Here is a 13,879-nt window from a genome sequence, read left to right as displayed (position 1 = left end):
CATATGCTATGAGAGCCAAATAAAACAGGTTTCTCCTTGAGTACATCAATGAAGTGCATGTGTTGTGATTTGAATTTACTTGACAAATCGCTTACAGGATCGACAACTAGAACACCACCCATGGCTCCAGCATATTGAGCAGGCATGTGTTCAAAGTGATGAGAAGCGCCTCCATCGGAGGGTTGAGGAGATGAAGACGATGCGGGTGGGGCAGGGGAAGGAGAGGGTTGGTCCCGTGCACGGGGTGACGATGGCCCTGTTGCCTGAGTCATTGTCCCTTCTTATTTTATAGAAGTATAAACAAATAGATTGTCTGCTTGACTTGAGTGGTAGTGATGGCAATGAAGAGCAAGGGCAGCAAGGACAAAATAAAAGTCGATCAACTGATGGCGATAGTTGCTTAAAAAAAGAAAAAGAAAACAAAGTATATTTGCGGTAGTGCAGTACAGAAGGAAAGGTGAGGAAGAAAATGTCATGAGAAAAATCTTTTTTTTTTTTTCCTTTTTTCTTTGATAGGGATCAATCTCCTACTTGCTCATGGATGGCGTGGGTTTGAAGCAACTCTCACCATCATCATCATCAGCATCATCACCCCGCTCCCATCAACAGATGTTTGCATAACTGTTGTCCGTAATCTTTAGCCTATAGTCTATAGTTTGCTCATTGAGTCAAGGTGCAAGAACCTTGCCATTCATCTGAATCTGAATCCTTGGTCAAGTCGAAAGGAGCCAGAATCTTGGTGAAACAACTCTTCGGTTCTTTAGACATTTTCAAACAAGGCATATCAGACAAAGCCAAAAAGAGAAAAAAGACCTGCACACATGGCTTTCCGTTTCAGCGAGAACTTTAAAAAATTGACACAAAAGAGAGAGCTGATTTGCTGCGCTGGACGTTGTAGTCGAGGCGCACATTCTGCAGACAACCTTTAAAAAGAGACGCAAGTCGCTATGAAATAAGGATGTGTGATGCAATCAAGACTACGCTGTAATCATTGTAGGCACGAGAGAGACAGGCATGTCTTGTTTGTCTCCACCGTTTGATCAGTACTTCAGAGTTTGGGGATATAGTCCTCCATCAGGACAATCATGATATCTCTGAGCAGGAACAAGCTGTACAGTACAGTATGCTGCATCAAATGACTCAACAAATTGCCATTTCATTTATCAGACGATTGCCAACCCAGCATGGGCAACGCAAAAGGATTTAGGACACACATTGCGGGGGCACAACTATTCCTCGTCATTGCGCTTTATATTAAAACCATCATTAACGGTCTGTGGTTCCCGACCACATGAGGAAATGCAATAAAGAATGATAGTTCCAGGATACTTTGGTAAATCAATTAACTGTAGTATATAGCAATTTAGCTGCACATGAATATGTTATATGTGTAAATATATATATATAAATATACATATAAATATACTTTTATATATTTACGATGTTCCCACTCCTGTTATTGTTGGTTGCTCATATCCAGCATCCAGCCACCTGGTGAAATAACCGAATTTGAATGTTTAGTTTGAAATGTTGAAATACAACCACAATTCTTCCACATTTCATGTGAGGAAAGGGTTCTTGCATGAATAATCTTTTTTATCTACTCCGAGCACAAAGTAGTTCCCACCATAACTACTTGTAAACATGGGAAACGAGGCTCGGATCTAGCTCCCAGGTAACAATGATGAAAAAGTCTACTAAGAAAAACGTGAATATGCAAAATCCCAAGTTTGCTAATAAAAAAAAAAAAAAAAAAAAAAAAAACTGCTTAAATGCGTTATAGATGGTAATCCTTCTCATTTTTCGAACTGAGGTGTCTTTCGCAATAAATGAACCAATTTGGGAGAAATGCGCGCTAATGCGTAGGATATCCCGGCGCGTGACAAGGTCCAGCTCTAGAAAGTGTATCTTTTGGAATAAGAGTGGAAGGGCATTGGTGCAGGGTACGAGTGGAATCAAATATCCACACCCCGGGTCACCATTTCATCTTTCCCCCCCCTTTTTTTTTTTTTTCTCCTTTCTTTTCCTTATCACTTTCAGCATCCTTTCATTTGACTTTTTATTTTTTATTTTTTTGGCTTAGGGAAGCAGGATTGATCCATCGATTTTTCCCCATGCAAACCTAATAAGTTTTTATATTTATTTCGTTGCACAAAAGAAATTGTACTCTTGTACGATTGAGATACAGGGAGAGAGTGAGGCGAAGATGACAAAAAATATTGCGCTTGTACATCTACAGTATAGACTACACATTCTGTGGGGGTAATGTCAGCGATGTTAAAGCATGACATGACAAGACAAGACAGCGATCGAGCACTCGAAGGTAAACAAGATGGACTTTTTTGTTTATTTTATATTTCGATGAAAGCCCATTGTCCCGTGTTGCCCTTGCTTATTGTTTGTTTCTTTGTTTTTTTAGACTTAGTCTTCACATTTAAACAAAAGTATAGAAAAATACACATTCGGTACACAGCCCAAAGGAACAAAGAAAAGGAATAAAATAACGTTGGTTCTTTCTGGCTTTCAAGCTTTCTGCCTCGGAGTAAAAAAAAAAGGCGTAGCAATCATTTTGGATAAAATATAGATTCATTATTCATTTATTTATTACCGCATGGATTGTGATTGCAATAAATAAACGTTTAATTGAATCAAATTGTCAGTCCAAGTTTCCTTTACTTCCATTGATTCTTGGAGTAGAGTGTACAGAGAGAGACCAGTTGCTGTACACTTTCCATGATAATGCAGACGGTATAATTTTATGCTGAGCTGAGAATCAAAGCGAATTTATCCAAAATAGAGCCAAAGAATTAAAATCCAATCCGATTCATTCCCAGAATGAAAAAGCAATGTGAATTCATTCAGCTGAGAATCCGCAACTACAAAACTATCTCTGCATGATCAATATAGCCGGGGGGGGGGAAATATCCTGGTCCCTTCCTGCATCCCTGTCCTTGTTGTAGTCCTGTCTTCAGCTGCAAAATGAATAAATGAAGACCTGCGTGCATTTATGCATGCGTCCTGCCTATTAACAGCTGAAAGAAAAAAAAGAAAAAAAAAAAAAAAAAGTCAAAGAGAGTCATTGTTCATGCTGTATTTTTAAAATGGCAGAGCAATGGAGATTTGTATTTGTATATTTCTGGATCTTAAGAATGAACAATACATATTCCCATGCGAACAAGGCAAACCATGACAAAAAGGCCCAGGCGGGAAAACACATGTCTTTTCTTCCTTCTTTAACTCCTTCTTTAACTCCTTTTTTTTTTTCTTCCCCTTTTTCTTCACATTGGAAATAAAAAACAGCATCGAAACCATTACCCAATCATCGCATGGCTTGCTGAGACCTTTTTTACGCTGCTACAACGGTCAAACCACACACTTCAACCATTGTCCTGATCCCCTATTTCTGACAGTCCATTCGTCCCACACTCTCTCTTCTCTTTCTTTTGTATTTTTTTTTTTTTTTTTTTTTTTTTTTTGGCTTCCCTGTCCAATGGAAACACCCATTGTCTCATTTCACTTCTTACTTCTCACTTACACTTGCTGATCTCTTTGTACCATCACTTTTTTTTTTTTTTTTCTTTTTTTTTTTTGCATTACAGATCTCATCAATCCTTGTCATTTTTATTACATGTACAAATTTACTTGTGTGAATACCATTGTACTTTTAAGCATAATATAAACCCTACCACCTTACCTGCACATATACCATCTTCAGCATTGGCCATCCAAACACATAAACTTTTTTTCTTTTTTTTTTAAACTCATGGCTGCCGTGTCAGAATTCTCGAGCATGGTGTCAAGACATGTCTCGCAGAGATTCCAATCACCGATCGCACCTCTCACGGAGGCTAACTTGTACAGACATACCATCACAGTAAGTCATGCGAACCAGCTCAACTCAATGGACTATAAAACAAAAATAAAAAAAAAAAATAAAGAAATGAGATGGCCTTTCTTTTCCCTTTTTTTTTTTTTTTTTTTTTTTTTTTATGGAAGACGATCGTCTCTTTGTTGTGGACTGACCATGTGCTATAGTACGACCTTGTTTGATTTGTGGATTTTTTTTTGCATGATTGTTTGCATTTTTGGCATTGTCTCCACCTTTTTTTATCTTTCTTTTCCATTGCCACGACATGCATGGGCAAAAAAAAAAAAAAAAAAAAAAAAAAAGACACGGTTGGCCAAGGCTGGCATAGTCTATCTTTTATGTCATTTCTCATTATCGTTCATGTCAATATCATGTGTCACACATTGTCCCTGTGTCTCCATTTTTAATTTGGCTGAGTGTGGTAACAGTAATAAAAAGCAAGGGACAAACATGAAAGGGGAGGAAGATGGGAGAAAACAGATCAAGTCGCACTGGTCGCCTAATTTAAAAAAGAAATGAATGTCATTTGGCCTATTTTACATGCTCTGCAAAACAAATCGATGGGGCGTGGGATGTGCAGGTCCCTCCGCTGTTCCTTTAGGACCTCATCACGTTGATGTAAAGATTCCTGAACCAGTGCTCTGGTTATTATGTATTTAATCGTATAAAAGAACCAAACAAGCGCAAGGGTCTCCAATTCGCGCATCATTAGACTTTGTGATCATATTCTTATCATTAACCTATTATTTTTTCCTTTTCCCCCGTCCATTGCCTTGTTTCTTTTTATTCCCCCCCCTCCCTTCCCCTCTTCCCGTCCTAATCAGCAGATTCCACAGTCGAGGGACGCAAAGTTAAAGCATATCGTCGCCTATGTTGAGATGCAACGAGGACTCATTGCCGGGGAAGAAGAAGTGTACCGCAGCGTAGCCGAGAAAGGTTGGCGTAGCTCGATCAGTGACAACAACAACAATAGATCTGACCTCGCCCTTGAGTTACACAGCTCTCAAGTTTCCTCTCCACATGTCCGTCAACACCCATATCGACAATTCGAACCTGCCACACAACCACATTATCAACAACAACAACAACAAGAACGACAAGTAACACAATCAAAACAAGACAGCTTTGAAGAATACCAAACTCGCTCCCCAAATTACCGTCCTCAACAAAGAACCCCTCCAAAGTCATCTGTACTATACCAGCATCATCTTCCTTCATCACGGCGTCAATCTAATTGTATCCCTGATGGCCTTGATCCCAGCATGGCCTTACCAAGGGCACTCCCTCGAAGTATGACCCATCATGATCAAACGCTCTATCGCGACTCCATTTTTTCAGGTATGGGTCATGAAAATGATTGGCAACAATTGGAGGAGCTAGATCCAGACAGTTTAGCAGGTATCCACCTCTATGGAGATACCACTGATCTTCAGCACCTCCGGCGGAATCCTTCCTCCCCAATATCTCCATCTTTACCTGTCAACAAATATCCTACCTATGAATATATGCCCGTCATCCAGAACACTGAGTGGCATCAAGAACGCCATCTTTCAAAAGTACAACAACAAAGAACCTTTCGACAACTGCAGTATCCTGATAATGACAGTGACGATGCTGAGGAAGATGAATTTAAAGCCGAACTCATAGCGCGACATCGTTATCAGCAATTGACGCCTGCTCAACAGTATCAGCAACAATATCAGCTTTTACAACAACAACGACAACTAGTATCACCACCCCCTACATTTGTTGAGAAAGAAAAGAAATCCACTCGATTCTCTTCCAGATTTTCGTTCCTGACTCGTCGTCAAGGCCATCAGAGACACGATAGTATGCCTGTTGTAGGCAAACAAGCCAAATCATCAGAACCTAATCGACCGGGCCATACTAGGTTCAACTCCTTGAATGTTCGTTCTGGAAACCGAGGAACACCTATCTTTGATATTCTGGAGGAACAAGAGGCACTACGTGGGCGTGAATATGCACGTACTGACACGCCTGCGAGTAAACCTAGGAGCAGCATCAAAGGTAATAGTCGCATGAAACAGATTCTGAAAGGCGTGTTCGGTATCTCCAAGAAGAAGGATATGCCCTCGCCCGAGTCGCCTTTCCGCGATATCTCTTTACCATCAACGCACATCCGCTCTGCCCTCACACCATCTCCCATGCAATATAATCAGCATTTTCAGCAACAACAAATGTATGCTGACCCAATTATCCATAATCAATACCATTATTCCGCTGCGGTGATTCAGCGGAAAGGATTGGTCACACCTGTCTCTAGATCAGGTACTGCACAATCTAACGATAACAAGGACAACGACAACAGCAATAGCAATAGTAACAACAATAAAAACAGTGGTGGACGAAACCCACGTGAAAGCCTTGTAGACCCCATTCAGCCACAACAGTTGGGATTCCGCAAGATGACACTTCAAGATGATAAGGATGATGACGATTATTTTGGCCAAGACCCAATGTTTTCGCCCTTCGGACAAACGTCATTAACGCCACCTCCTGCCTCATCTGTTCTCCGGCACTCCACATCTACAAACCGGATATTCAACAACAGCTATAACAACAACACCATCAATTATCATGGCAGTAACGCCAATTCTAAAATTGCCTCTGCGTTTGTTGCCCCAGTTCCTGCTGCTGCCGTCATCGATGATGATGATGATGATGATGATATTGATGGAGACTTTGAACCGCTTTTAGTGTCTTCATCAGTAACAGTAACTGAACAGCCATTGGGCAATGACGTAGTCGGTAGCCGCCACAGGGCTAGACGATCTTCTCAGTTAATGCCTATCCCGAAGGATTTAGTAGATAGCGGTTGCGACTCCATGGGTGGTAACGAGCCCTATGCAACAGCATCCAATGCAACGACGCTAAATCATAATAGTAACATTAATAACAACAACAACCAGAGCCAATTCTATGGCAGCCATCAGCAAAGCTTGAGCCAAAGTCTGCTCCAGCTCTCGTCCCAGTCGCCGTCTCAATGGCAGTCGCAGATGTTGCAACAGCAACAGCAGCAGCAGTCACTGGGTTCGCCAGCCGGATACGATTGTGCTCTGTCCGTATCGACCTATGACAATGGCCCGACTATCGTGTCCATTGCTGAAGTCCAGAAAGTGGATCTTGAGGGTCTTCGACAAAGCCATCATCATCATTTACCTCCTTCCCATTCGCATCATCTGAGCATGGTTACCATGGAAGCCCCATTGGTTTAAAAAAAAAAATAGATAATCAATTTTGTTTATTTTTTGTGTCTATAATAATAAAAGAACTATCACAACAATTAGCCTTAACAAAGAAAGTACTGTTATTGCAGGTTTAAAAGGTAGAACGTTCAAATATGGTGGTAATTCATGGTCATTTCTTCATAAACATATAGACAAAACTATCAATGAACTTAAAATAGTATGTCTGGAAGAATCTTGCGCGCGCCTTCATTTGTCTCTTGATTTGCTTGAGCTGGTTGACATCTGCAACAATGATCTCAAAAAAAGACAACAAACATCAAGAGAGGAGGACACGAGCGTTATTTCGCAAGAGCTTCCCTTCGCTGGATTGATGGTCACGAGTAGAAAGTCCGGACTTAACCAAAGAACACCAATCTCGAGTTTAAAACAGAACCGAACTCGGTTGACTTGATCTTCCTCTCAGGCTTCATATTTTTTTTTTTCTTTCTTTACTTTGTAAAGCAATATCTCCAAAAAAAAAAAAAAAAAAAAAAAAAAGTTTCTAGAAATAGGTTAATAAAGAGGAGAATGACAGTTATATATTATGCATTGGGATGAAAAGTAAAAAAGTTTAAGGAGCAAGAGAGGAAGTGCAAAGAGCAATACTCCGAGCAACTAGAAGGAAAAAAAATAGAAACAAAAAACTAATGAAAGGGGGGAAAAAGCCTTGAGAACAAAAGACAGGGGAAAAAAAAAAAAAAAAAAAAAAAAAAAAGACTACAAACAGGTGGTGCAACGTCCAGCTCAACTGTTCCAAAACAACAACATACTCATGGACAACCAAGCAGGCCTCTCTTTTCTTTGCTTGGCAGTTCTGTAATTCAGATAGAAAAAAAGGATTTTTTTTTTTTTTTTTTTTTTTTTTTTTAGCCCATGCCCTGTGTCCCCATATTTCTCGTCTTGGAATAGCTTTTCCTCTTTCTCCAGGCAGCACCTGCTTGTGAGTGCTTTTCGGTTGTTATGGCCATCCTTTATTTTTTTTCGCTCCTGCTCCAGACTGCCCAGAATCCCTTCGGTGAAGCGGAGTAAATATGACTTCTTCTCTTAATTTTGGCATGATTTTAAAACCAAAATGTCCCACATTTCAATGTCGCATATTTTGGACTTCATTCAAAAATTCACAGTCCCAGGGGAGTATAAAAAGACACTGTCCCCCGGGCCCTATTAAGCTCCTTACATTCATCAATAGGACAACTATATCTGTATGAAGACCCTACGGGGCTTCAAACATTTATTTCAATGATGACAGTTCTTTGTATTATTCAACTGAATGATTATAAAAAGGCTCCTGATACCTTAATATCCTATTGCTCAGATGAATGGTTTCTTAATTCTCCTTGTCACCCATTGACAAGTGGTTCAGCTTTATTATTATTAATCTTCAAAGTAATCAAGTCAATAAGAACAATCAGTGATTGCGCACCACATCATCAACCGCTTGTGCAAAGTACTTAACATTGGAGCTGTTGAGTCCTGCCATAGAGATACGTCCATTATCTGTCAAATAAACATGATATTTTTCTTTCAACACCTTCACTTGTGGTGTGGTAAGACCTGTAAACGAGAACATGCCAATCTGGTCTACAATATGGTTCCACTTGCCAGGTGTCCCTAGCCGTACCAACTCATCATATAGGGCCTTGCGCATGTCAATAATCCGGTTCGCCATTGTCGCCAGATTCTTCTCCCATTCTGCATATAACTTTTCGTCACTCAAAACAGTGCTTACGATTCGAGATCCAAACGCAGGTGGGTTTGAGATGACAGCTCGTTGGGCCTTGGCGATCTGTGACTCAATTTTGGTTTTGATCTCGGGTGTCTTGCTCACGATTACCAAATTACCAGCCCGTTCAGAATAAAGACCAAAGTTTTTGGAGTATGATTGTGCAACAAAGAGCTCGAATCCACGCTCGACAAAATACCGAACAGAATAAGCATCCTTGTCCAGGTTACCGGATGCGAAGCCCTGGTACGCACAATCAAAGAACGTGAAATGGCCCTTGGCTTCCATCACATCTGCAATTTGTTTCCATTGTTCAGGTGTGGGATCCACTCCTGTGGGATTATGAGCACATGGATGAATCAAGAAAATAGAACCATTGGGTGCTGTTTGCATTGTGTTGAGCATCCCTTTCAGATCAAGGCCCTTAGTCACAGGATCCCAATAAGGGTATTCGAGCACGGGGATTCCGACACCCTCGAAAATTGCACGATGATTTGCTAGTTGTTTTCATGGTTGAGTAAACAAGAAGATTAGTCCACATTGTGTCTGCACATGCTGTATAGGCCAAAGAGACAGAAATGAATATTGGTTTATAAGAATATCTGAGAGCAACAGGACGGATCGGACCTTAGTGTAAAGTGTAAAAAAAAAAAAAAAAAAAAAAAAAAAAAAAAGAGGGAGAATTCTGAAGCATATGACTAAATGTTCTAAATGTTTTTTGTCCTTGAAACTAAACGTACCCCAGGTTGGTTTTGAGATGTAGCATGCTGCATCTTTGATAGGATAGTGTTTCGATAGGAAGCTTGCTCCGGTGTAAACAGCTCCAGTCCCGGAGATGCACTGAGCAGAACCGACCCGGCCTTCCATAATTGCCTTGGAATTGGCTCCAAGGATCAATTTAGCAGAAGCCTTACGGAAGGACTCTGATCCGAGGATGGGTAGGTACTCGTGGTCCAGGTTGTCATCGTTGACTAAAATGTGTTCCGCCTAGTGAAGATAATATCACCATGGTTATTCAGTCAATCGAGCTTATATTTTCTTCTTTTTTCCCTCGTAGCAGATAACTAAAACAATGGTTGTACGAGCTTTTTACCTTCTTCACTACAGGAAGGACCCATGGTTTGCCTTCCTCTGTACGGTAGGCTCCTACACCAAGATTGACCTTCTTTGGATAGGTATCGGCCTTGTATGAGGAGGTCAATGCAAAGATGACATCGGCAGGCGCTGCATTGACGTTTTGGAAGACAGAGGCTAAGTTGTAGAAAGCTGGTTAGATGTATGTGTGATGCCTACGGCATTGTTGTTGTGAAATCCAAGTTGTTTTATACTATGAATCAAGGCAAAGCCCATCCTTACATGTATTGGCATTGTTGGAGATATGGTTGCTGATCTGCTGCAGGCGAAGAGCAGGAGGGTTAAGAGAGGATGTCATTGTGAATGGCTGAAATGAACAAAAGAAATGAATGAGACGACAAAAAAAAAAGTGCAACCACGCGCAGTTGCTTTATGCGAGCCGGAAAATCCCAAGAACACGTTCGGAGAGGCGCATGGACCGCAATTTTATCGAGTGTGGCATATGAATGTCTGGAACATTTACTCTATTGACCCTTTAATTTTTTTTATCAATTAACACATGGAATGGCATCGTCTTTACGCACCAATGGCTAATCTGATCAGCATATAATCAACTCATGATTTTAATAATACGTACTGTAAAGTAAGGTGATATTAGATTAACCCACCATGATGATTGGCTATTCATTTTTTCTCAGGGACATGGAGGGTGTGGGAACACTTGATTCTCTTTGATGATGTAACTTACCCAAGTCCTCTCGCAGTTGTGCCTTTCAATATTTCAATGTCAACGGCAACCTACGTAATGCATCTTTTTTTTTTTTTTTTTTTTTTTTTTTTCTTTCTTATTTAATGAAATGAAGTCTCCCTCAATCTACTCTTTTCTTATTTGCGGAAAATTCAAACAAAGATTCATTGACAATAACGACCTCGGCTCTAGTTGTCGTGTTTAACACCTATTTAATGAGCGGAGAGGGTAGGTTTCAACTCCCTGGCCTGGTTCGAATGTGACCGATGGAAGTTTATGTATGAACAGAGTTGAACCAATTGCCAAAGGAGACTGCAGGGTAGAAGTAACCAGCATTTGCTTTACAAACAATCTGGAGGTGATCACTTTGGCGCACAGCAGAAGTCTTGGAGACATCCCTTTTACGACTAAATGCATAAAAAAGGGTCCAAAAAAAAAAAAAAAAAAAAAAAAAAAAAAATTCAATGTTCTCGTCGATATCGAAATATATCCAGTATTCATTTCTGTTCTGGCACACTCTCGATCTCAGTCGGAGCTTTATATTCCTAGACATGACGGATCCACCAAGGAAGCTTATTATTGTGTAAGAAACCCTATTAACCGCAAGCATTGGTTTGGATGCTGTCATCATCATTATTTTGTCCTGCATGACGCTTTTTGACAGTGTAGATTGATCATGTCGAGAATCGTCTCTTCATGTATATAAAAATCCTCTCCACCCACCCTTCCTTCACCTTCACAATTCTTTCCTTTCTTTGGCTGTTTAATACTCCATTAGTACCATAATTTTCTCTTCATTCCTCCGTCTCTTTCCTGCTTATTTCGCCTTATTTACTTCCTTCCTTCTTTCCTTCGTTGTCATTCTTGTTCGTGGAACGTTATTTATTTTACTACCATGAGCGAGCAAAAACAAGAACAGCAGCAACAGTCTCTATACCAATATCAACACAGTAACGATGAACCACATTTTATGGCCTCACCACATGTGCCTCCACAAACCCATGTCCGCATTAGTCCTTCTCCCGGCTCTGACAGGAATTTAGCATCCCATGTCGCCACCGGCCTCTCCGAACAACAGCGGCAACGTGGTCGTACTGCCTTCTTTTCTCATCAAGACTACAATGGCCCTAAGTCCAAGTCCAATCCGAATTCCAGAGCCACGTCACGTTCCCGCCCAAAGCCCAGCTCCCGATCTAACTCTCATTCTCGTCCAGTATCATGGTTAGTTCATGCCAACTCGGAATACACATCTATGTATGATAATTATGGAGGATCTCGTTCTCGTCGAACTTCGTCGGTGGCTGTAGATGAAGATATTTCTTCAGCCGTGGAAAAGGGTCGACTCTCCTGCCAGCCATCCCATGCTAAGAATATTAGTGGTGGCAATATAATTGATGGACGCCCATATCTGGATAAGAATGAGGAGCGATCACCTTCAGGATCATTAACACCATTATCACAACCAGCAGATGGAGTGTTGATCCGTGCGCATAGCGGTAGGATGGATGAACAAGATGTACCTCGAGGAACTGTATCAGCCACAAAAGCTAGTTTGCTGCTTGGAAAGGCATTTGTTGGTACTGGAGTGCTCTTCTTGCCTAGAGCATTCATGAATGGAGGTAGGAAAGGAAAAAATACAAGGTCTTTGAGGAAGAAGAAAGGGTAACTAACGCTTCTTGTTTACTTTTTTTTTTTTTTTTTTTTATTTTTATTTTTATTTTTTTTTTTTTAGGTATCCTGTTTTCTTGCTTCATGATGATAGCAGTAGCTTTCATCTGCTGCATTGCCTTCCTGTTGTTGGTGAGAGTTCGATTGATAGTTCGTGAGAATTTTCAGAATATGGGATTGGTGCTATTTGGCAAGTACATGCGGTTAGCAGTGCTGTTGTCCGTGGCCATCTCTCAGATTGGGTTCGTCTGTGCATACCTGATCTTCATCTCTCAAAACCTATTTGCAGTGGTACAGACATTTTCGAAGTGTCAAGCCGATCATATCGTTCAAGAGAAGTATTACGTTCTCTTCCCCTTGGTTGCCTTGATTCCTTTGGTCCTGATCCGTCGTATGGCCGTCCTGTCATTGCCTAGCATGTTCGCCAATGTGTTTATCATTTTTGGTATCATATACTTGTGGTATTACTCGATCAACGAGTTGGTCCATAATGGCGCAGGGCCTAATGTCGCACTGTTCAATCAAAATGATTTTGCGCTGCTTATTGGAACTGCTGTCTTTTCTTTTGAGGGGATTGGCTTAAGTAAGTAATTCTGTGATGGTTTTTTTTTTTTTTTTTTTTTTTTTTTTAGATCTAATAGAGAAGGATACTTGTCCTTATCGACTTTTTATCTTTATTTTTTACAACTATTACAAAGTTATCCCTATCACTGAATCCATGGCGGAGCCTGAAAAATTCCCTCGGGTTCTTGCGATGACCATGACAGTAGTAGCCTTGATCTTTGGAAGTGTAGGTGCACTCTGCTATGCGGCCTTTGGAAGTAACGTCCAGACGGTTGTCCTGTTAAACTTACCAATTCAAGGTGGGATGACTATTACTGTCGAGATCCTATATTCACTCGCCATCATTTTATCTGTGCCTTTGATGTTAACACCTGCGTCCAAGATCATTGAATTTGGCATCTTTGGGGAAAAGTCTGGTGCCGAGTTCTTTAAGGTCAAAATGTACAAGAATGCGCTCCGGACTGTGCTGATCTGTATATGCGCTGTGATCTCGTTGGTAATCGGTAGTTCCAACTTGGACAAGTTTGTAGCGTTTATCGGAAGTGTGGCATGTATGCCCCTTTGCTTCATCTTTCCCGCCTTGTTCCACTACAAAGCTTGTGCAAAGACTATGAAGGAAAAAGCAATTGATATTGCATTAGGAATCTTTGGAGTAGCAGCTATGATCTTTACATTGTTTATCACCATTCGTAGTTGGGTCGTTGTTGGTGCACCCGAGGCCCATTTAGATCGTTGCTCTGCCTTCCGCTAGGAACAGTGATTTTCACCACTTATTTTAAAAAAAGCGTGTTTAGGGTCCCTTATTTAAGAATACAATAGCATAATTTGTTTATTTGATCCTTGTATCACCACAGAAAACGCGTGCGAGTCTACAATTGAAAAGTTTAGGGTAGGATTCGATCTTAAGCCACTTAGATCGCTCATAAAGAACTTCAACAGAAACAGATCAAGTCTTATTCATTCTGCATCGGCTCAACTACAGGAAA

The 13,879-nt window shown here is 40.7% G+C and overlaps 3 protein-coding genes across 3 annotated transcripts; 2 read left to right on the top strand and 1 right to left on the bottom strand.

Annotated features, from left to right (window-relative positions):
* Positions 1 to 3,694: 3,694 nt before the first annotated feature.
* Positions 3,695 to 7,177, top strand: BCR41DRAFT_356085 (hypothetical protein). The gene is made up of 2 exons (XM_022024585.1): positions 3,695 to 3,874; positions 4,693 to 7,177. Exons 1-2 carry the CDS (start codon positions 3,764 to 3,766, stop codon positions 7,102 to 7,104), a joined length of 2,523 nt encoding a protein of 840 aa, XP_021880068.1. The 5' UTR covers positions 3,695 to 3,763; the 3' UTR covers positions 7,105 to 7,177.
* A 1,299-nt stretch (positions 7,178 to 8,476) lies between these two features.
* On the bottom strand, positions 8,477 to 10,296 carry BCR41DRAFT_387395 (aspartate aminotransferase). The gene is made up of 4 exons (XM_022027891.1): positions 10,196 to 10,296; positions 9,933 to 10,090; positions 9,580 to 9,826; positions 8,477 to 9,336 (listed from the first exon to the last, which is right to left on the bottom strand). Exons 1-4 carry the CDS (start codon positions 10,269 to 10,271, stop codon positions 8,525 to 8,527), a joined length of 1,293 nt encoding a protein of 430 aa, XP_021880067.1. The 5' UTR covers positions 10,272 to 10,296; the 3' UTR covers positions 8,477 to 8,524.
* A 1,866-nt stretch (positions 10,297 to 12,162) lies between these two features.
* On the top strand, positions 12,163 to 13,644 carry BCR41DRAFT_307833 (transmembrane amino acid transporter protein-domain-containing protein; the record flags this gene model as incomplete). The annotated part of the gene is made up of 3 exons (XM_022020881.1): positions 12,163 to 12,280; positions 12,394 to 12,912; positions 13,028 to 13,644. The coding sequence occupies 3 exons, from the start codon at positions 12,163 to 12,165 to the stop codon at positions 13,642 to 13,644; spliced, it is 1,254 nt and encodes a 417-aa protein (XP_021880066.1).
* Between the last annotated feature and the right edge of the window lie 235 nt (positions 13,645 to 13,879).

Source organism: Lobosporangium transversale (assembly GCF_002105155.1).
Source record: "Lobosporangium transversale strain NRRL 3116 chromosome Unknown BCR41scaffold_25, whole genome shotgun sequence".
In the NCBI taxonomy this organism is placed as follows: domain Eukaryota; kingdom Fungi; phylum Mortierellomycota; class Mortierellomycetes; order Mortierellales; family Mortierellaceae; genus Lobosporangium; species Lobosporangium transversale.
This window is presented reverse-complemented; position numbering and strand designations above follow the sequence as displayed.